Genomic DNA, 19,292 nt, shown 5'->3' on the forward strand with positions numbered 1-19,292 from the left:
GTGTTAATGCCACAGATTTATTTGATTTAAGAAAATGGTGTTATGTTGAGTACCAAGGCGCTTGCGCGTCAAGATTTCAAGTCCTAGAGTCGGTCTTGAAAAATTGAGCCAACGCGGTTTTTTAACATATCCCTAACCTCAAATTCCCAAAAGAAAATATTCCAAAAATAATGTGACTGATTTGCCAAAATTTACATTTAACTTATAAAAACCATGACAGAAAAGCTTACAAGCATTTGTACTCTACTTCTAACGTTACTCCATGCGATTAGCGCATCAAAACTCAATGTTCCCCGCGTTTTACTTCCAATTTTCAATGACTTCCAAACCCAGTTTGTCTTGGAAGCCACCGAAGGGGGATGCTATAAATGGTACGTTTTCCTCACTTTTTTCCTGGCAATTACATTACACAAACCACCCCAGGACTACAACAAGATCTGATATTATACAACTGACCTTAATCGACGAGGATCGAGAGATGCAGTGCTCAGCTAAAGTTATTGTGCAAACCGTCACGAAGGAGGCTGCCAGAAACATTGCAGTGGTGCTATCTGAGGAGGTGCACTCCAAGCAAAATTTGAGGTGTGATGTTATTGTCGATGTTATTCATTCATTAGCTATTACAACTACTACTAAGGAGCTTTTTATGGAGGAAGCTCCTGAGGCTTTTGAGGTGAAGGCTTTTGATGATCAAGGTATGTGTTGCAACCGTTGTTATTAGATTGAAGTTCAGACAGTAGTTAATTAATTCAACCTTTCCATGATATTGTATCTCTGCTCCATAGGGAATGAGTTTTCGTCCTTGGAACTAATTGAATTTGAATGGAATATCGTTCCACTGGGTCCCAGCAAAGAGTCAGTAATAAGGTATATAACTTATAGAGACTCACCCTACGAGGTTCCTCTAGGTATTCAGAATCTTGAGGATGAAAATAAGAAGGGTTATTCAATACTGCTTGAAGGCACAAAAAGCGGCTCTGCAAAGGTATAATATTGTTCTAAGTAGAATTCTGTAATTGAAATAATGTTAAAGTTATCTTTTTTGAGTTATTTTTCATTGAACATTTAAAATTTTTGGAATTCAAAATTCTACCTTTCTTCAAATTTTAAGATCTATTTCTTGTTAAATCGTGGTTTAAACTGAAAGAAATTGCCATATTTGGAACATATAATATTACAAACAAGTCAATTCTTCTAACTGATTCAGAGCGTTACGCGACTTCAAATTAATCTTCCCAATTTTGGATATATTTAGTCCTTCAAAAGTGTTCCAAAAAATTTGAATTCAAAATCTGATCTTCTACCTTTATTGAAATTTACAACTCGTGGTTAAGGTGGCTCTTCTGAATTTTCAATGCAGATTTACTCACCACATTGTCAAGTGATGCAACCATGAAATAATGAGAATATGAGGAAACAGGGTCCTTAACCTTATTTCAATTACAAACTTGTACTTTAATACCGTCTTTTTCAAAGCATCAAAAATTCAATTACATTTCCCAGGTAACAGTACGATTACCATATCCCGAATACAAACATGTTGAGACTCACGAGGTTCAATTAATGATTGTTGCTAATCTTCTCATAAGCCCTGCTGAGGTCTATGTAATGCCAGGAGACATTGTACCATTTAAGATCTTTTATGTAAGACATCACTCTCTAAGCCAATTAAAGCTATTATATTATGTATAAGTATTTTCTCCTTAGATCAACAATGGCAGAATGGCCGAAATTGCCATGCCAGATAAACAGTATTATCTGGAAGCTGAGGACACAGCTGTAGCAAGCTCTTACAAGCATTTGGGCAATGTAACTGCATTAAAATTAGGGAAGACTAGGATAGTACTCAGGGATCGCAATGTAGATAAAAATGATCCTCTTTTAAAGCTCCCTGCAGCTACTTTTCATGTGGTGCAGCCTGAGTATATAGTTCTAAATGTTCTCCCACACAAAAATTGGGCAATTTTAGTCGGTCAGCATCATGATGTAATCGCGGAAGTGTACGATAGTCTGGACCACAAACTTTTTCTCGGAGAGTCTGCTCGACTTTATCTAGAAGCCACCCCAGAGTTCTATATCACCTCTCAAAGCTCCAATGGAAGTTGGTTGACTGGATATGGAGTTAAACAGGGAATTGCCACAGTACAAGCTGCATTAAAGACTTCAGCTGATGGGTATATCAAACTGGCCTCTCCAATAACAGCAAGAGCTGATTTAATGATTTATCCAGCGATAACTATTGAGCCTTCAGATGTAATATTGCCTTGGGACCCAATTACCCGCCCCAAATACGACATTGATTTGATCGCGAAAGGGGGCGATGGGAGGTTCTCGTGGTCGAGCAGCGATAATTCCATTGGAGTGGTCAGTCAATCTGGACATGTCAAAACACATTCCAATGGTTTTTTCGAAGTGTCTGCAGTCATGATGCGCAACCACCACAACCGACAGTCTTCAAAATTCATGATTCTTCCACCGTCAAAATTGGAAATAGTGGAATTTGTAATGGAGGCTGAAGTGGGCTCTCCCGTGTATTTGCACATTGCCCTTTATGCCGAAGACGTTCGGCCAGATGGCAGTACCACTTTAGTGCCATTTACACGCTGCCAGGAACTGCCGTTTCAGGTCAAGCAAAGTGACGTCAAGTTTCAACAGAATAAATCAGCGGTGCTGCCGCCAATCGGAATTTCCTGCGGAAATATCGCTATGGTAGGACTGAACGTGGGGACCACCAAAGTGACAGTGTCGTATTTTCAAGATGGTCGCGCCTTGGAGGACGCAGTGACGGTGAGCGCGTTCAAACAGTTGCAGCTCCTGCTGCCAAGGAAGGACATTGTTTTGACAGTTGGCTCCAGTATTAATTTAGTGTATACAGGGGGTAAGCAATACAGATAATCTCCAATTGTATCTTCGCTATAAAGTTAAAAAATATGAAGTGCAGATTTGTCACCAATCATTCAACAATTGCTCTTGATTCTCTTTCAACAGCTACCATATTTTCGGCATCCATTAATTGTCATAATAACTAGGTCATATTGGTTTGACAAAAAGGCATAATATTGCACCAATGTGCAATTACACATTGGTGCAATATCATGCTCTTTTGTCATGGTAATGCACCAATTGTGGCCATTTATGGACAGACAAATTTTGGTTGTAATTTATAAAACGTTTAACCGTTGGGCGTCAGCGTTTTGAGGGTGTTTGGATGCACTGATATGTCGTGCACCACTAATTAATAAAAATATTCAAAATAAATCAAGGGTGCTTTCTTTTTGTTAAATCCTCTAAAATTGAAAGGATTTTTAAACAAGATTTTTGAAAATGTTGGCAGTACAACACAATCCACTCGTAAATTTTGTGGGTAGTTCAGCACTTTGGTGCTTTTTGGACAAAAAAATTTGCACACTTTTCCAAAGTAAATAAAAAATTACATAAAATTTCGTATACAAAACCAGTACATTTAAAAATAGTTTTCGTAATTAAATCAGGAACATATACATTTTGATTTGTTAATATCTTGTATAGATATCCCCTCATTTACTTTTTACCTAGGTCCTCGACCTATCGTAGGCAGAACTAACGAGCACCAAAAGACAGTGGTCAGCGAAAACGAAGCCATTGCTCAAGGCAAGGACATTACCCAATTCCACACAATCCAAGGCGAAGATTTCACAGTAGTGCAAATCCTGTGTCGAAAACTAGGCGAAATCGATGTCAAACTGATGATAACCAACAACCCGGCATCTTCCAATTGTCAAGGACAAACCAGTAGCATCGTCACGCGGGTGGTTTGTGGAAAACCCCGCAGAATTACCCTGCAGCCCGAATTGCAAATTACTGATTCCTCGAATTGCCCCATGGATCTGAGTTCCGGTAACGTCGTAGTGCAAAGCACGAGATTGATCGATATTGATGTCAATGTGTGGGACGATTGCGGGAACCGGTTTCTGAATTTTAGTAGCTTGAATTTGGATTGGAAGGTGTCTCCATTTAAGGCCGGGATTGTTGTTAGTAAAGACGGAATTTTCCAAAAAAATATCTCTGTCGGAAGTGTTCTGATTGCCGATAAAAGCTTTCAGTCTTTCATGCCACGTATCGATGTAGGGGCTTTGGAGGTCAATGTTACTATCCTGGGATATAATAAAGAGGTGTTAAGCAAGAACTCTATTAGTTCTGAGTGGCCAGAATTCCTGGGGCCTGAAGATAAAGATGTAAAGCAGCAGCCAATCAAAGCCTCTTTAGCTTTATATCTAGTGGAAGACACGACATTAAGCGACTTCTCTTTAACCCTCTTTAATCATCCTGGTAACAAAAAGACAGTATCAGTGCTCCAAGGCTCAGGCTTCTTTGAAATCGCCCTTAGCGCTGACGATATCGTCGATGTGACTTACTTGGAAAGCACTAAAGAGCTGGAAGTCACCCCTTTACGATCTGGAGAAGTGGTCATACAACTCCTCGATTTATGCCTGATGTCCAAACCAGCCCAATTGAGAGTCACCGTAGTTTCAATTGGCATTATTCGAGTGGATATGCCTGGTAAAGTTGAAGTCAGCAAGTGCATTCAGTGCAACGTGAAATTATACGATGAAAATGACAATTTAATGGATATCCCTGAACTCAATATGGTAGATCTGAGGCCAGAATTCGAGGACAATATTGCAAATATCCAAAGGGCCGAGCAGAGCCCCAAAGACCCTTGGGGAATGGGCGAAATCCGCTATATAGTAACAGGCGTAGAATTAGGCGATACTAAGTTGATTTTCACTGCTGCAAGCAACGACGAGGATGTCACCAGCGCCCCCATCGATTTGCAAGTTTTCCAGCCTTTGAAACTACACCCCCGCAACGGAACTGTACTGATTGGGGCTTCAATTCAGTTAGTAGTTAAGGGAGGCCCACAACCGGACACTGAGATTATTTTTACAGTAGCCGAAGATAGGATTGCAAGTATGTGGTATTTAGGGATTTTAGGAGTAAGGATAATAAAGGATGAGTTGCAGAAGTGTCTGATAAGGGGATCATCACGGGGTCTACAGCGGGGAAGACTAGGCTCCACGCTAAGGCGATGGGGATGCATCCAACTAGTGGGAAGAGTATGGTGTATTCGGAGGTGAGTGTTTATACAAGTGTTACCAGTTCCAGTTGGAACAAAGGAATTGTGTAAGTGGTAGGACTGCACAAGTTTTAATATACCTCCGACAAAGACCAATGAAGTGCATCGAGGGCTAACAATTAAAGTGGGCGGAGTCAGTTCAACCGGTGTCTCCATTTCGATCTTTAGATTAGTATCGATTTTGCTGCTTTCGTGGCGATAGAAATTTAAAAAAGTCTCAGAACAAAAAGTAGCAATGTAAATAAATGAAAAAAAAGCACACACACAATAACTCTGTGCGTTGAAATGGAAATTTTTTACATTCTTAACCTGCATTGATCGATTTATTTATTTTCTGATATCGTTTTAAACGTTAAACAAATCGTTCCATTCCGTTCATCAATTGACCTCGAACCTACAGCCAGTGTGGCCGGCTCAGTCTTGGGACCACTAAATAGTATAAATAAATATCAACGAATCTAGATTATCATATTCATCCACGACGTATCTAAGTTATGCTAAATTGAAATGTACAATAATTTACAAATAAGTGAAAATTCAAAACTAATTTAACTCATTACTAGAATTTATATATATCAGTAAAATTTCTGAAACGGTGAAAGATCTAGTAACTGGATGTGGACTGACTCCGCCCACTTTGTTGTTCGTCTTTGTCGGGGGAATAATAAAACTTATATGGTCTTTCTCCCACTCGCGTAACTCCTATGTTCCGACTTGAACTGGTGATATCTATATATAATTGGTTAAAAAACAATTATTGCAAAAGCTTGAAGTGTTCATTATTGCATACATGTCAACAAACGCTTTCAGGGGTTCTAAAATTCGCCAATTTTTTTTGACTTTAGGGTGGTACGGGGAATGTTAGCTTTATGTTGAAGATTAGGGATTTTAAAATGTTAGGAAACCAGAAACATACCGAACTATTTGAGATTTTTTGGGCTAATTTTGAAGGGGTTTCTCGATATTATTGTATCTCTATTATTATAAGAACTTAGTACTAGTTGCGGACTAATAGACGCTAAATTATAGCCTCAAATATGTTCTTAAAATTCCCCGAAAATGCCTACACATTTAATTATACGGCTAAGTTTTTTTCAAATCCAGTTGGCCATGTTTTCAAGAAGCAAATAAACAAATGATTAACAGACATTAGTGATAGTGGACAAACAACGTGGTAATGTGAGAACATCATCAAACGTAGTCGTCGATTATTGCAATTTTTATTAACTTTAATGTGTTTTATTTATAAATTGCGACCAATCGAAGAGAAATTTTAATAAGGGACGCGAGAAAAATCTTCTAACGAATTTCTCAAAATCAGGTTACAAAATACTACAAAAAAAACAAAACCCATAGTTGGCCAAAATAGACGAAATAGTCCGTTTAAAGATCGAGTTTGGTAGATCAGTCGTTTGAAGGCTCTTTAGAAGAAATTTTCTCTGCTGTTCAAAGTTATATTCACTTATATGCGCATAAGTAGATGCAACCAGTAACTTCAGTAAGTTCCAAATGCACGAATTTGTGTGGACTTTAATGTTTTTAAATCGTTGCTACTGTGTTAAATATTCGTTGAATTAGGGTCTGGGCTATAATTTTTGTTAACTACACATCGAAATGCTGTTAAAATCATCCAAAATAGTTTTAAAATCGAAACTTTTAGAGTTTTGAAATCGAGTGAGCTAAACTAGAAATATGACAGCTACTGCCAATCACAGACTAACATGTCAGGCAACACAAAGCTGATAGTCACTTGACAGACGCGTCATATTTTGTAATGACGTCATCAAACGTAGGAGTAAATTTTTGCAATTTTTATGATTTTTGCTATTCAATTTCTTTATTTTAAGTGAAGTGCCGTGCATGTTTTCGCATTTTTGGATTTGGGAATAGGGTTCCACTTAAAATCAGGCAGTTGGATTCTAAAGCACTTTTTGAGCCATCCTGTATATTTATGATTATGCCTGTTCTATCCTCCAACCTGTAATTTTTGCATTTAAACTGATCTATTTCTACGAGGTTTTAAAATGTCACATCAAATCTGCGACACTCAGTATTGATTCATACCAGGTTGAAAATATCGAATATTCTTACATACAACGAGGTCTTTACAGGCTTAGAAAAATTAAGATTTTCAAAAAATTGTCTTGAAATCCATCAATAGATACCCTCTCTTTTTTTTCAAAAGGACTCAGTTGAAGTGACAGTGATCGCACTATCAGGAGTAAAAATAGGAGCCCCCTTGACCAGATTCCACGTCGGCGCCACGGTCCCCTTCTGGTGCTTTGGTCTCCCAGATATCTCCCCGATAGTTCTGGGCACAGTCAACGACCCCCCGATCACTTTCAGATGGCTTGTAGACGACAAACTCCTGGTAGATTTAACTGGCGTCTACCACCCTTTAGGTAACTTTATATATCCCCTATAAGGGCCAATATATCAAACTTCTGATAACTATACTGACAAAATAATTTTCATAAAAAGAGCACTACATTCTGAATTTTACCAGAAATTGTCTCTTTTATAAAGTTGCCAACACATTGATTGGCCGTTGACCATTAAATACACGGACATCTAACCGATTCATTGCAGGGATCAACATTGGCCGTGCAGACCGAATTGCTCTGAAACTGACGGGCCTTCAGCCCGGTTTAACTCGGGTCACAATAAACGTGTCCGCACCGGGATTTGTGGTGAATAAACCCAACGTGCAGAGCGTTGTTTTTTCCGCCTTCGTGGACATTGAAATTGTGGACCAATTTTTGCTGACTAAACCAAAACACGTGCAGGAAACTTCACTGCTTATGGCCCCATTTTCGCACATACAATTAGAAACCAACATGGACTTTGTTACTGACGTAATTTACTCGTACGTTTAATCAAAGAAATATAAAAATAATTTGTTAAGATTAACGAAAGTAATAATTGCAGCTTGCCAGGGGAACAGATACCATCGACAGAGCTTTCTGCCGACAAGGCCGTTTATAGTTCTTCGGAGAGAATTGTAACCCTGACTTCAGGAGGATTACTGCAGTCTTATGGCAATTTGGGACATGTTATGCTCATAATTACGTCGGTTGATTCGAATGGGCTAAAGCAACGCCTAAATATTGTTGTGGAGGTACTTAAGTAGTTCTCATTTGTTTATTTTATAACTAAAATAATTCTAGGTAAAACCAATTCAATACATGAGCCTCACAATCCAGGCATATTGGAGGATAAGCTTTAACAATCCTCTAAGAAACGTGCCTTTAGGTACTGATTTTTTGCTTGTAGCTGGCTACCATGATAACGTAGGAAACGTTTTTCATGCAGGGCCCACCAGCTTGAAAGTGCGCACCAGCAGGCATGTTCCTCTTTAGTATTTTACTGCAAATGTCCTAATCTCCCTTATCATTTTTTAGGAGCGACCTAATTAAAGTTCAATCCTTCTCTGAAAACGGTACCATTTGGATAAGCACCAAAAAAGAGGGACATACCATGTTAAAAGTGTGGGCAGATGGAATTCAGAAAACTACAGACTATATTAAAATCCACGTAGAACAGTCTGTAAAACCCGTGTTGGTGAGTATTTAAATAAAGTCGTTTTAACTTGATTGAAATTTAATCATCGCATCATAGGACCACCTCACCATGGGCGATACAGTGTGTCTCTGGTACCCAGTAGTTTCCAAATATAACACCCCGGGGGTGTGGAAGAGCAGCGATCCCAACTTGGTGGAAATAAATCCGGCCCAAGACATCGCCTTTGTGGGCAATAAAGTCGGTACTGTGACGTTAACTCATTCATTCCTGACGTCGGCTCCGATTTATCTGACCATTTTGCCGGTGCACGCTATTGAGTTTTTGCTTCTGCCGAATTTCATACTGACCAATGGCGAGCCGCAGTCGGTGCATCGGTTTGTAATGGTGCTGCAAAGCGAGAAAAGCGTCGGGGTCAAGACTAATAATCTGGTAAATTTTTGCATGTAACTATACTTTAGTACAATCTTTTTGTAGTCTTAAAAATTGTCTTCTCGAGGCAAGTTCACATTGCTCAAAATGGGGAATTATTTCAACTTTCCAATGGTTTCTTATCCATAAAAAAATCCCACATACATATGGTTATCACCGTGTCCGAAATACCAATAGTAGGCATCAACATTAGTACCACCCTGTGCGAGTACTGAATTAAGTGCGATTTGAGAACATCGCAGTCGCTTCCAACAGCTGCTCTTAATCTTCCACGGTCGTCCTTTTCATAATTTGATGCTAAAGGTGGTCACATTTGTTTGACAAAATATCAACTTAACAACAATATCGATTGCCACCTATTGGCTATACTTTAATTTATTCGTCGAAATTCCCAAAAATTGACAAATATTCGAAAGATTAGTGAAATTCTTACAAATACGTAAAATTTTCTGTCTTAAAATTAATAATCAACAATTTTTTTAAAATGAATAAAACTTTGTCTCTGATTTCTTTATATTTCGCCGTGCCTTCATCCTCATTGGTAAATAAATTTTCCAATACGACCGCTACGGTGCTGTTACCACCAACTATATCACTTCGACATTAATGCAATTTAACACTGATTTTTCTCAAAGATTCAAGGCTGGAGATGCAAAGCTGACGTAAGGAAACTAGTTCGTCCTCGAGGCTTCCGATGTTTAATGAAATTCTCCAACGAATCTTTGTCAATCACCGCAAATCAGTTGTTTGACATTTCTAATAGTTGGGTACCCGAAACAGGCGAGTTAAATTAAACATCACCTCTTTAAATTTAATTATTACAATCAAAGTCACCCCGATAGGACAATACGCCTGCAAGTTAATCAACACCAACTTAAACAATTCGGACACTTCAATATTGGACACCAACCTCACTCTTTGGGCTACAACCGAAGACGGAGAAATCACTTCGCCGCTACAAAATATCAAGTTCCTGCCCGCAGTTCACGTGGAGGAGGTACTTTACTTACAGGAAACTGGTAACACTGGAGAGGTGCTGGTTAAAGGGCTACCCGAAGTGCTTGAACAGTTATCGGTGCGATGACGTTACAGGGTTAATTAGAAATTTTTTAAGTTTTTTCATGTAACAGGTTACTTCTGCGGATTCCACCATTCTATTCGTTAGCGATTTGAAATCCACCGATCAATACTATAAGAAATACAAAGTGGAGCTTGTGGATTATCACTGGAGATTGGCAAACATGGAGGATGCCATGGGGATCAATGTGGTGTCGCCCATTACCAAACAAAATATAAAAGTAAATAATGTTTCCCCTAGAGAAAACATTAGTTAATTTGTTGTATTAGGTAATGGTGAAGGTGACTGGAGGCTTCAAAGAGGACCAATGCACCTTCGGACGGTCCCCTATCAGAAATTTCCTGCAAAACTACAAGTACGCCATGGCAATGGCTGTTGCGATGGTGGGGATATTTCTGCTAACGTTCTATTGTAAGCATTTTTCTATGCTTTATTTTCTGTACTCCATTGTGGGCTTTTTAAGACAAGTTGAAGAATTGTAGAAAATCTACTCTTTTAGATGTCATCATTTTACAGAAAATTACATGATGAAATCATTCTGACACTTCAATAATCAAAATGACTACCGTCATTGAATTTTACGAGTATGCCGGAACTAAGCTGTTATTGCGCAATTGCTCAAAAAAATTATTTAAAAGCCGCAAATGGAACAATTTAAAAAATCAAATATCTAACTGCGGTATTCTGACATTTTGAGTGGTAATTTTGATTTTTTTTTCAGTCTACTCGACCTACATGCAACCCGTTGTCAACGTTAACGTAAACCCTACAGGTCGCCCAGGTGTGAGCCCTCCATGCGCAGCGAATAGGTCCCTATTGTTGCAAACTCGTAACCCTCCTAGTCCAATTATGTGCACGTCCGCCAACACCTCCGGGCACAGTCCTACCGGGGGATGCAAATTTAATTGTAGCTGTCGCAGAAATGGTTCCAGTGAGCCCGTTTACGGCGATGCCAGCACTTTCTACACGAATACTCCCGATGTAAGGCGAAATCGAAAGTTTATGTGAAAGAGTACCATTGTGATTTTATACACTGCTGTTTAGTGTAAGAGTTGTTTGTGTATTTTGTTGTGACTTCTCAGGGAAAACGTTTATTTTTGTAAAATGAGAAAAAGGTAATTTTTTTAATACATTTTTGGCCAGTATTACTGGAGTTTGATTAGGTGTTGAGAAAGCCAGTATCATTTTACTTGAAAAACGTATATAGTTGGAAAAGTTCGAGAGATTTAAAGTAAACATGCGATTCAAATTTCAGCCCTTAGTGAACTACAAGGCCAAAAAATGTACAGCCTGAAGGGTTAGGAATAATGTCTGAATTTTTAGATATGGCGGGAATCTCACGTAATCAAGCGAAAGGGCTTTGGTCTTTAAGACATTAAAGGAAAACTCATTAGAGACAAACTACTCCTTTGATTCACTTCAACCTGACTCGACTATCTCTATTAGAAGTAGCATCTCTATTTACTCGTACGTGTTATTAGATAACGAGAATAAGATAAAATAAGCGCTCTATTGGCGTTGCTTTAACCTGATTAGATTAATGTGACATACCCAAATGAACCTCCTATGACAAGTAAACCGTGCGGCTCTAAATTGACTCCTCCCTCCTTAACTTTTTTAGAAATTATTTTTTTAATTCAAAAGCAGTATTAAATGGAGCAAAAAATATTATCATTTGACGTTTAGTTATTTTTTTAAATATTACTTAAGTCACCGTACCGCAAAATAGCCAATTTTTTAAAACTGAAACATGGGTCAAGTGACACCTCAAATTCAAGATCTTTCAAAACTACACTCAATGATTCAACGGTTGGGTTTAAGCTGGGTTTTTGGAATTACGAAGAATGCTCTACTTGTAACTTATAAGTAAATTTCCAGCCGGATTAAAATTTGCCATTTAACACAATAAGTTTGATTTGCACAATTCTATTTTCTAACTAACCTTACAAAAAAAAACTGAAGTATAATATTGAAATAATGCATTCCAACTTTTATGAAAAACTAATCAAAAACTTGAAATGGATTAATCGTAAAGACACATGTCGTCGAACAGTTTAGATGTCAACCAGCGGTTGGGAGAGTAAATGCTTTTGCGATTTTTCATCGGATGGAGGCGTAATGACTCTCGTTCCAAAAATGAGGCTCCTATAAAAGATAACGTAAATCCAGGTGCAAATCAATCTGATCTGAACTCTTGAATACTTCCAATAAAGCCTTGTTTACACGAATTTAGTACTAAGCTCGTGTACGGCTTAACCCAAAACAAATAAACCATCTTTAACTGAAATCGCCATCATAATTCTACTCAAAACAACGATCACAACTCACCTAAAGTAAGACCACAGCCGCCTTTTCGAGACAGCCTCTTCAATACTGCCTTTGAAAAGGTCCCATTCTTGGTGCGGTCATGGGATATTTTAAACTTTTTATTATCGATCAAGGCATAAATGTAAGAACTCGCATTAAGGGTTGTTTGTGGCTTTTTGGACCTGTAAAACACCTCTGTTAAGGCGGCGTCTCGACCACCTTCTATTAAGAAATTAGCATGTCTAAGAGGTTTGCTCCTTTTAGGCTCAACTCGTAAAGGTTTTTCCAAGGGTAGAGTTTCACGATGTTGGCTGGCTTCTATGGATATTTTATTTGTTAGTTTAACACTATGAAATATTAATCTTACCTTCAGGTCTTCTTTTAGACTTGCTCTTTTTCTGTTTATTACTTTCTTCATCAGTCTCCTCCTCATCCCAGGATTCGGGGCTGAAGACCAATTTTTGAGGTACAAATTTATGTTTCAATGCACCGGTCCCTTTGTGTCCTTTACAACTACTTTTTCTTGTTTCTTTTTTATAAAATTCCAAACGAGACGATGATGCGTTAACTTCCCTTCCAGATTCATTCAAATTACTCTTCTGTTTCTTCGTTGGCTGTTCAGTGCTCTTACTACCAGACTTACGTTTCTTGCCTTTTAAACCCATGTTTTTCTTATGATTTAAGTTTTCTATATTTTCATTTACTACAGATAAAACTGAATGGTCTTCAATATCTTTTTGCTCTGCAGTTGTGTTTTTTTTGACTGATTTCAATGAGAAGATGCCTTCTTTAATCTTAGGTTTACGCGGCTTACTCCCAGGAACTACGTAATGAGACTTTCTTTTTCGTCTCTTCTTCATTGTCACCTTATCTTCCTTGACAACCTCATTCTCTTTGCTGATATGGTCAACTTCACTTGGGAATTCATAGCTACCGCTTTCAGCATCTTGTTGGTCATCATTAATGTTTGCAGATTCTCTCTCATTATTATTATTATTGAGACTCTTTTCTTCAAATCTTTCTGGTCTGTTTAAAGTAACTAAATAGACGTTCTCAGCTGAAATATCTGAAGAGCAATTTGTGATTTTGGTCTGCTTCAATGGTGAGGCACTTTCTTTAATTTTAGATTTATTAGGCTTGCTCCCAGGAATTGTGTAACGTGACTTTCTTTTTTGCCTCTTTTTCACTGAGATCTTCTTATTATCTTCATTTATAGCCTCATGCTCTTTGTGGATTCTAGCTTCACTTAAAAATGTTTCACTAGCACTTCCGGTAGTGTTTTGGCCCTCTTTAAAGTGTATCATGCTTGCCTTATTATTACCTTTAAAACTCGTTTTGTTTGATCCTCCTTGTTTGTGAATGGAAATGTTTGAGAGAACTTTAATTGGTGGCACATAGGCATCCAGATCTGAACTGTGTGGAGAGCAACTAGGAGCTTCAAAGTTTACTTTCCAGCTGTCTGTTGATTGTGGGGAAAATCCACTATCACTTTGTGTCATTTTCAGCAAATTGAAACTAACAACTTCATTTATTATTGATTTCACTGAATTGCAACATTTGCCTGACAACAATTACACAATGTAATAATAATAAAGATTGACTATTATAATTAGAAACTTACATTTTTTATGTCCACAAAGAACTGCAAGGATATTATCCTCAATATATTTTAGTCTTTTATATTCTGATTTTGAGGAAGGATTGGGGTCTAAAAATGTGATTAGCAAGATTTGAAAATACACCCACCCACAAAAGTCTTGGTAAAATACAGTACTTCATTAGATGGTGTAAATATTTTTCCTGTATGAAATTAAAACTTAATTTTTATTTAAATAGATGTATTGTATCATCTATGTCTATAGTAATAATATAATAATAATGAAATTCAATAAAAACTCGAACTTACTCAGAAAAAAAAAATTTTGTTGCTAAGAATAAACTGATTAGACAAAAGCCTTAGTACAGGTCCCATGGCCGCTATTATTTGCTAATATAAAGAAAATTAATATTGCGTGGAGCTACCCTTTTTATCAAACGACTTGTAATAAACAATTTGGCATTGACCAAACCAATTTTCTTGTTAGTCATTCAATATTTTTAACCATTCTTCTGAGATAACTCTTTTTAAAACCCGTTTTATTATCAATTATATATTTCCAAATTTGTTTTTCAAAATAAACCCATAAATGGTCTAGTGTTGAGGTCGGACTTTAGGGAAGTGTTTCTAATAGATGAAGACAATTAAAGTTTAGATACTGACGTACCATATAGGCTTTACGCTTAAGAACGTTATCTTGCTGGAAGTAAAAAATTCCTTTCAATCCTAATTTATCTAAATAATAGGTAATTATTTCATCCACCATTAAACTGCCTACATTAGAAATCGATATGCCACCCCAGACCATTAATACATCTTCGCTATGCTCAACAGTTGGAACTGTGTTCTTTGGATTCAATGCATCTCTTGCTTTTCTCCACATTTTTCTATGTCCACCTGGTCTAAAAAGGTTGAACTTATATTTATCTGACCAAAGACTTTTTCCTATAATTCTAGCTCAGCCACCTTGTATTTTTCAGCAAATTAAAGATGCTGCTTTCTGTTAGTCATTTATATAGGATTTCTTTCATGTACTACATTCTTTATATCCTTTTTTATGAAGTGACTGGTGAATTGTTTCTTCTTGAACAGTAGTTTTGAAGTTATGCTGTAATTCTGATGCCAGTTCTAAGATACTTTTCTTTGAATTTTCCTTATTTTCTTTGAAGATATATCATGATTTCATGCTCCATTAATTTTTTTGGGTGCCCACTTTGTGATTTATTCATAATTCTCCTTTGGTATTTGAATCAATTTATCACTTTTTGAATGGTAGACCAACTTCTTTCGATGCTTTTTGAAATTTCCATTCAAGACTTTTCTTCTTTATTTAAATTAATAATTTGTTGCTCATCCTGACTCAGCTCCATTATATCAATGTTTTGTGTGACAAAACAAATACTCCCGACTAAAAATTATTGATTTTCTGTATGTTAATATTGAGAAAATATAACAAAACAGTAAAGAAATGTATTCTTGTTTCCTACATTTATAAATAATTATTTTTTTTAATAAGTTTAAATTTTTGTTTGATTTTATTATTATTGTTAGTATAGATATAGATCATATCATACATTTATTTAAATAAAATTAAGTTTTGATTTCATATGGGGAAAATATATGTATACACGTTTTAACGAAATAATGTACTGTACTAATACTTTTGTGGGTGATTGTATAAGCTTCTTTGGTTTACCATATTTTTGCAAAAATGGCAAATAACATACCTTTCAAAGATATTTCATCAGACAATTCTTCAAAGGGTGTTCTATAGTCTTTTACATTCTCCTTAGGCATTTGCATTGTGGCTGCGTTAGTAGTAAGCAGAATTTTAAGTTGTCGATTATTTTTTATCACTATTAACTTTATAGTTAATAAAATTATCGGTAATATAGGTAACCCTAGGCACTTGGACCACCCACACTGTAGTGACTGCAATGTCTGGCTATAACACTATATCACAACTTCTCACTTAAGATGGATAATTATTCTTCTATTAACAAATTATTTGGGTGAAAAACTCGAATTCTTCAATACACAGAGTGATTGAATACCCTGTTGGTGAGAAGATCTCAATCCAGAATCTGTAAGTTTATACTTTTGTCACCTGCCGACAGTCCAGCACGCAATTCCAAATATCAGTCCCGTAGGAATCTCTTTAACCGAAGAATACTAATTACTATGTTTGAGTCCAATTCCACAATCAGGCTTTCAACAAGTAGAAAAAATTTCTTCACATATAACCGCCAAAATAATCAACAGAAGAAGTGACATTAAAATGTTGTTTTAATTTTAAATGGGGTATGTGTCATTGTCATTTGCCTGCAAACTTCACCAAGATGGCTACCAAGATAGGCGAACATTTATTATAATTGTTACTATAATTATCGCACGGCCGCATGTATCTCTCTAACAGAAAACGGGAACCATTAGTACCTATTATAAAGAATAAATCATTCACTTGTATAGACTTGATGATAGTGAAATAAATAAATTTAAAAATACTTAAATATGTTTATACCATAATGTTTTGATTCGCAGCCATGTCGTAATTTACATTAACCTCAAATTCATGTTTTATAATCTGTTTGCTTTCAGTATGTCGTTTTGTGAATTCAAATATTTTATTTACTAAACTAAAAATAATTGTTTTTCCCTTAAAAATACCCAATTATGGAACCAATAACAAGAGTAGAAGACCAAGACCGGGCCATTACCCACAATTCAATAAAATTCCTGGACCGCCTCACTAATATTCGACGACTCAATATTCCCACATTAAAGTCCCTTTACAGGTTGATAAAATCCAAGTATCTTGCCCGATTTTCTACTACATTTTTTTCAGGACCAAATGTAGGCTAATGGAACTACGCAGGCAGATTTACCTCCCCCAGGTGAAGCCCCACGAAAGATGCCGAAAGTGCTTTATGAATTTTTCCGAGGCAAATACGAAATTTGAGGTTCAGTCAATGAAACTCACAGATTTCGCAAGGAAAGTAGTGGCCAAAGTACAGAAAGGATTGCCTCTGACTGCATATCAGAGAATCTACTACAAGAAGATAAAAAAGAAATATCCAAATGGGTATGGTCAAAAACAGAACAAATTGGTTTTAAGGTGCATCTTTTGTGAGGAAAAGACAGAGGTTTATATGAACAAACCACAACCAAAAAAGACTAAACCTAAAGTTACTCCAAATTTGGTTAATAAGAAAAAATCTAAAAAGAAAGATAAATTCTGCGGGCTCAACCAGAGTGTTGTTTTATTGTCCTCGACTGAAAAAGAACAAAATCAAATCAACTCTCTTACAGTTCCCCCAGATGCCACAAAGGTTTTTAAAGAGGCTCAAGAGAAAACCATAAATACTTCCAGTAGTATGACCAACACAAGGAGTTTTCAGACCTCTAGGTTGCTTCCTAAAGTAAATTTAAGAAGTAAAGCTAAAATCATCAGGAAAAAGAAGAATGAAAATTCTAAGGAAGTGGTTAAACCAACTTTAAAACACGTGATGAAAGCAAATGAAAAGACGCAGAAAAAGAAGTTGAATAGTTTGAGCAATATGCTCAAAAAAGTGAATGAGAACACTGGAAAACCTCAGTCGAAGTTAAAGGCATTTTTGGATAGTTTGTAGTTGTTGAGTTTAAAATTGCCGTTTGTCAATATAATCTACGATTATTTTCTAAAAAATAGTATGTGTTTTAATTGATATTACTTATTATTTAATTTAAATGCTTTAAGTGTCATTCATGTTCAAACGTCACGGGTTCACTTCATGAATAACGCGCAAATATTTAATAAAAGACTACTCAGAAAACGTACTTTTATTATGTAGAAATTGGTACTTACCATAAAACACCTAATGATGAAAAATTTACACTATTTAGTATTTAAAACACACTTAAAGAAGAAAACTCGGTAAATTATTTCTGGCCGATAAAAGAATGATTCGAACGTGGCGGCTTTAGGACCGAGGACTGATTCACTATTGGCCCGAAAGTGGCGCGTTCTCCGATATTCATTTATTTTTCCCGAGCTGTTTTTTCCTTTCTCGTTTCATGAATATCAACTTAGATGTCGCCACTATTGGGTGTGTCAGCAGTTTCTTGACAATTACCTTCAGACGTCATCCACCGAAATATTTTCATTTTTGACCATAAACAAAGACATTCCATATTACTTTTAATTAAAAAGAAAAAATTTTCCACAACCAAACATGTCGATAAATCAAGGTAAGATTTCCGCCTTTTTGTTTGAATATTTCGGTCAAAAATTAATTTTAGAAAATCGTCCAGAGCTCTATGAAGAAGTGAAGCTGTATCACAATGCCAGAGAAAGGGAGAAGTAAGTAAATTCTCGCATCTCCGTAGTTACTTAATAACATACTTGTTTTAATTTGAGGTACGATAACATGGCCGATCTCTACGCCGTAATAAACACTCTACAGCAGCTCGAAAAGGCTTACATAAGGGACTGTGTTACCCCCAAAGAATATACAGGAGCATGTAGCAAACTCCTTGTGCAGTATAAAGCGGCCTTTCGGCAAGTCAAAGGGGATGAATTTCCTACTGTAGATACATTTGTTAAAAAATTCAGGGTAAGTCTATCTTCTGGACATACATGCCACATCTTCTAACAACTTTATAATGACATAATTTTAGCTGGACTGTCCTGCAGCTCTAGAGAGAATAAAAGAAGATCGGCCAATCACTATTAAAGATGATAAGGGCAATACAAGCAAATGCATTGCAGATATTGTTTCACTGTTTATTACCATAATGGACAAGCTACGATTAGATATTAGAGCCATGGATGATTTGCACCCAGAGATTCGCGATTTACTGGATACCATGAATAGATTGAGCATTTTACCCTCTGATTTTGAAGGCAAACAGAAGGTGAGTGAGTGGCTGAGCACATTGAATGCAATGCAGGCCTCTGACGAGCTTTCAGAGGCTCAAGTAAGGCAGTTGTTGTTCGACTTAGAAAGTTCATATGCAAGTTTCAATAAAGTGTTGCATAATTCTTAGAGATTATAGATGAGATTTTATTTATATGTATTTTTAAGGAAGAATAAAATGAATAATTATATGTTATATAATATGACTTTACATTAAAATGATGTTACAAGATTAGTTAATTAAGGAAAGAGTACAAATCAATCCTCTAAAAATTCTCCAGTAGAAAATGCCCTATAATAGACATACTTCCTAATTTCCATTTTAATCCTGTAGAAACCGTTTTGTGA

At 36.5% G+C, this 19,292-nt stretch overlaps 6 protein-coding genes across 8 annotated transcripts in view; 3 read left to right on the forward strand and 3 right to left on the reverse strand.

The window, feature by feature from the left end:
• LOC136408051 (cytochrome P450 4d2-like) overlaps positions 1-19,292 on the reverse strand; it is a 147,611-nt gene that overhangs the window by 82,492 nt on the left and 45,827 nt on the right. The gene's annotated exons all lie outside the window — the stretch shown is intronic.
• Positions 1-19,292, reverse strand: part of LOC136408056 (tubulin beta-4B chain-like) — a 39,579-nt gene that overhangs the window by 1,694 nt on the left and 18,593 nt on the right. The window lies entirely within an intron of this gene.
• On the forward strand, positions 125-11,436 carry Gp210 (nucleoporin 210). Its single transcript, XM_066389829.1, has 18 exons — positions 125-371; positions 424-695; positions 786-985; positions 1,504-1,644; positions 1,708-2,878; positions 3,556-4,950; positions 5,004-5,113; positions 7,302-7,518; positions 7,706-7,982; positions 8,045-8,234; positions 8,284-8,459; positions 8,518-8,677; positions 8,735-9,067; positions 9,703-9,847; positions 9,910-10,142; positions 10,198-10,365; positions 10,415-10,556; positions 10,867-11,436. The coding sequence occupies exons 1-18, from the start codon at positions 214-216 to the stop codon at positions 11,151-11,153; spliced, it is 5,775 nt and encodes a 1,924-aa protein (XP_066245926.1). The 5' UTR covers positions 125-213; the 3' UTR covers positions 11,154-11,436.
• On the reverse strand, positions 12,070-16,247 carry LOC136408191 (transcriptional regulator ATRX homolog). Of its 3 annotated transcripts, XM_066389051.1 has the most exons (6): positions 16,104-16,234; positions 15,777-16,042; positions 14,074-14,160; positions 12,820-14,013; positions 12,474-12,770; positions 12,070-12,290 (listed from the first exon to the last, which is right to left on the reverse strand). In XM_066389051.1, the coding sequence occupies exons 2-6, from the start codon at positions 15,850-15,852 to the stop codon at positions 12,169-12,171; spliced, it is 1,776 nt and encodes a 591-aa protein (XP_066245148.1). In that variant the 5' UTR covers positions 15,853-16,042; positions 16,104-16,234; the 3' UTR covers positions 12,070-12,168. The 3 variants fall into 3 exon arrangements, with proteins under 3 accessions (XP_066245148.1, XP_066245149.1, XP_066245147.1); XM_066389052.1 differs by having other exon boundaries at positions 12,474-12,767; positions 15,777-16,247; XM_066389050.1 differs by having other exon boundaries at positions 15,777-16,246.
• Positions 16,655-17,716, forward strand: LOC136408171 (uncharacterized). The gene is made up of 2 exons (XM_066389026.1): positions 16,655-16,844; positions 16,895-17,716. Exons 1-2 carry the CDS (start codon positions 16,723-16,725, stop codon positions 17,676-17,678), a joined length of 906 nt encoding a protein of 301 aa, XP_066245123.1. The 5' UTR covers positions 16,655-16,722; the 3' UTR covers positions 17,679-17,716.
• Vps28 (vacuolar protein sorting 28) lies at positions 18,181-19,145 on the forward strand. Its single transcript, XM_066388973.1, has 4 exons — positions 18,181-18,276; positions 18,328-18,388; positions 18,446-18,641; positions 18,706-19,145. The coding sequence occupies exons 1-4, from the start codon at positions 18,261-18,263 to the stop codon at positions 19,072-19,074; spliced, it is 642 nt and encodes a 213-aa protein (XP_066245070.1). The 5' UTR covers positions 18,181-18,260; the 3' UTR covers positions 19,075-19,145.

Source organism: Euwallacea similis, chromosome 4, assembly GCF_039881205.1.
Source record: "Euwallacea similis isolate ESF13 chromosome 4, ESF131.1, whole genome shotgun sequence".
In the NCBI taxonomy this organism is placed as follows: Eukaryota; Metazoa; Arthropoda; class Insecta; order Coleoptera; family Curculionidae; genus Euwallacea; species Euwallacea similis.

Bases quoted from the DNA above. Each gene is read 5' to 3' on its own strand.
- Gp210 (XM_066389829.1), top strand. From the start codon at position 214: ATGACAGAAAAGCTTACAAGCATTTGTACTCTACTTCTAACGTTACTC. The intron at 1,645-1,707 runs GTAAGACATCAC...TTTTCTCCTTAG, and splicing joins TACCATTTAAGATCTTTTAT to ATCAACAATGGCAGAATGGC. The intron at 5,114-7,301 runs GTGAGTGTTTAT...TTTTTTCAAAAG, and splicing joins AGAGTATGGTGTATTCGGAG to GACTCAGTTGAAGTGACAGT.
- LOC136408191 (XM_066389050.1), bottom strand. From the start codon at position 15,852: ATGCAAATGCCTAAGGAGAATGTAAAAGACTATAGAACACCCTTTGAA. The intron at 14,014-14,073 runs GTAAGTTTCTAA...AATTGTTGTCAG, and splicing joins TCTTTGTGGACATAAAAAAT to GCAAATGTTGCAATTCAGTG. The intron at 12,291-12,473 runs GTGAGTTGTGAT...TATCTTTTATAG, and splicing joins CGGCTGTGGTCTTACTTTAG to GAGCCTCATTTTTGGAACGA.
- LOC136408171 (XM_066389026.1), top strand. From the start codon at position 16,723: ATGGAACCAATAACAAGAGTAGAAGACCAAGACCGGGCCATTACCCAC. The intron at 16,845-16,894 runs GTTGATAAAATC...CATTTTTTTCAG, and splicing joins ACATTAAAGTCCCTTTACAG to GACCAAATGTAGGCTAATGG.
- Vps28 (XM_066388973.1), top strand. The intron at 18,389-18,445 runs GTAAGTAAATTC...TTTTAATTTGAG, and splicing joins AATGCCAGAGAAAGGGAGAA to GTACGATAACATGGCCGATC. The intron at 18,642-18,705 runs GTAAGTCTATCT...ACATAATTTTAG, and splicing joins CATTTGTTAAAAAATTCAGG to CTGGACTGTCCTGCAGCTCT.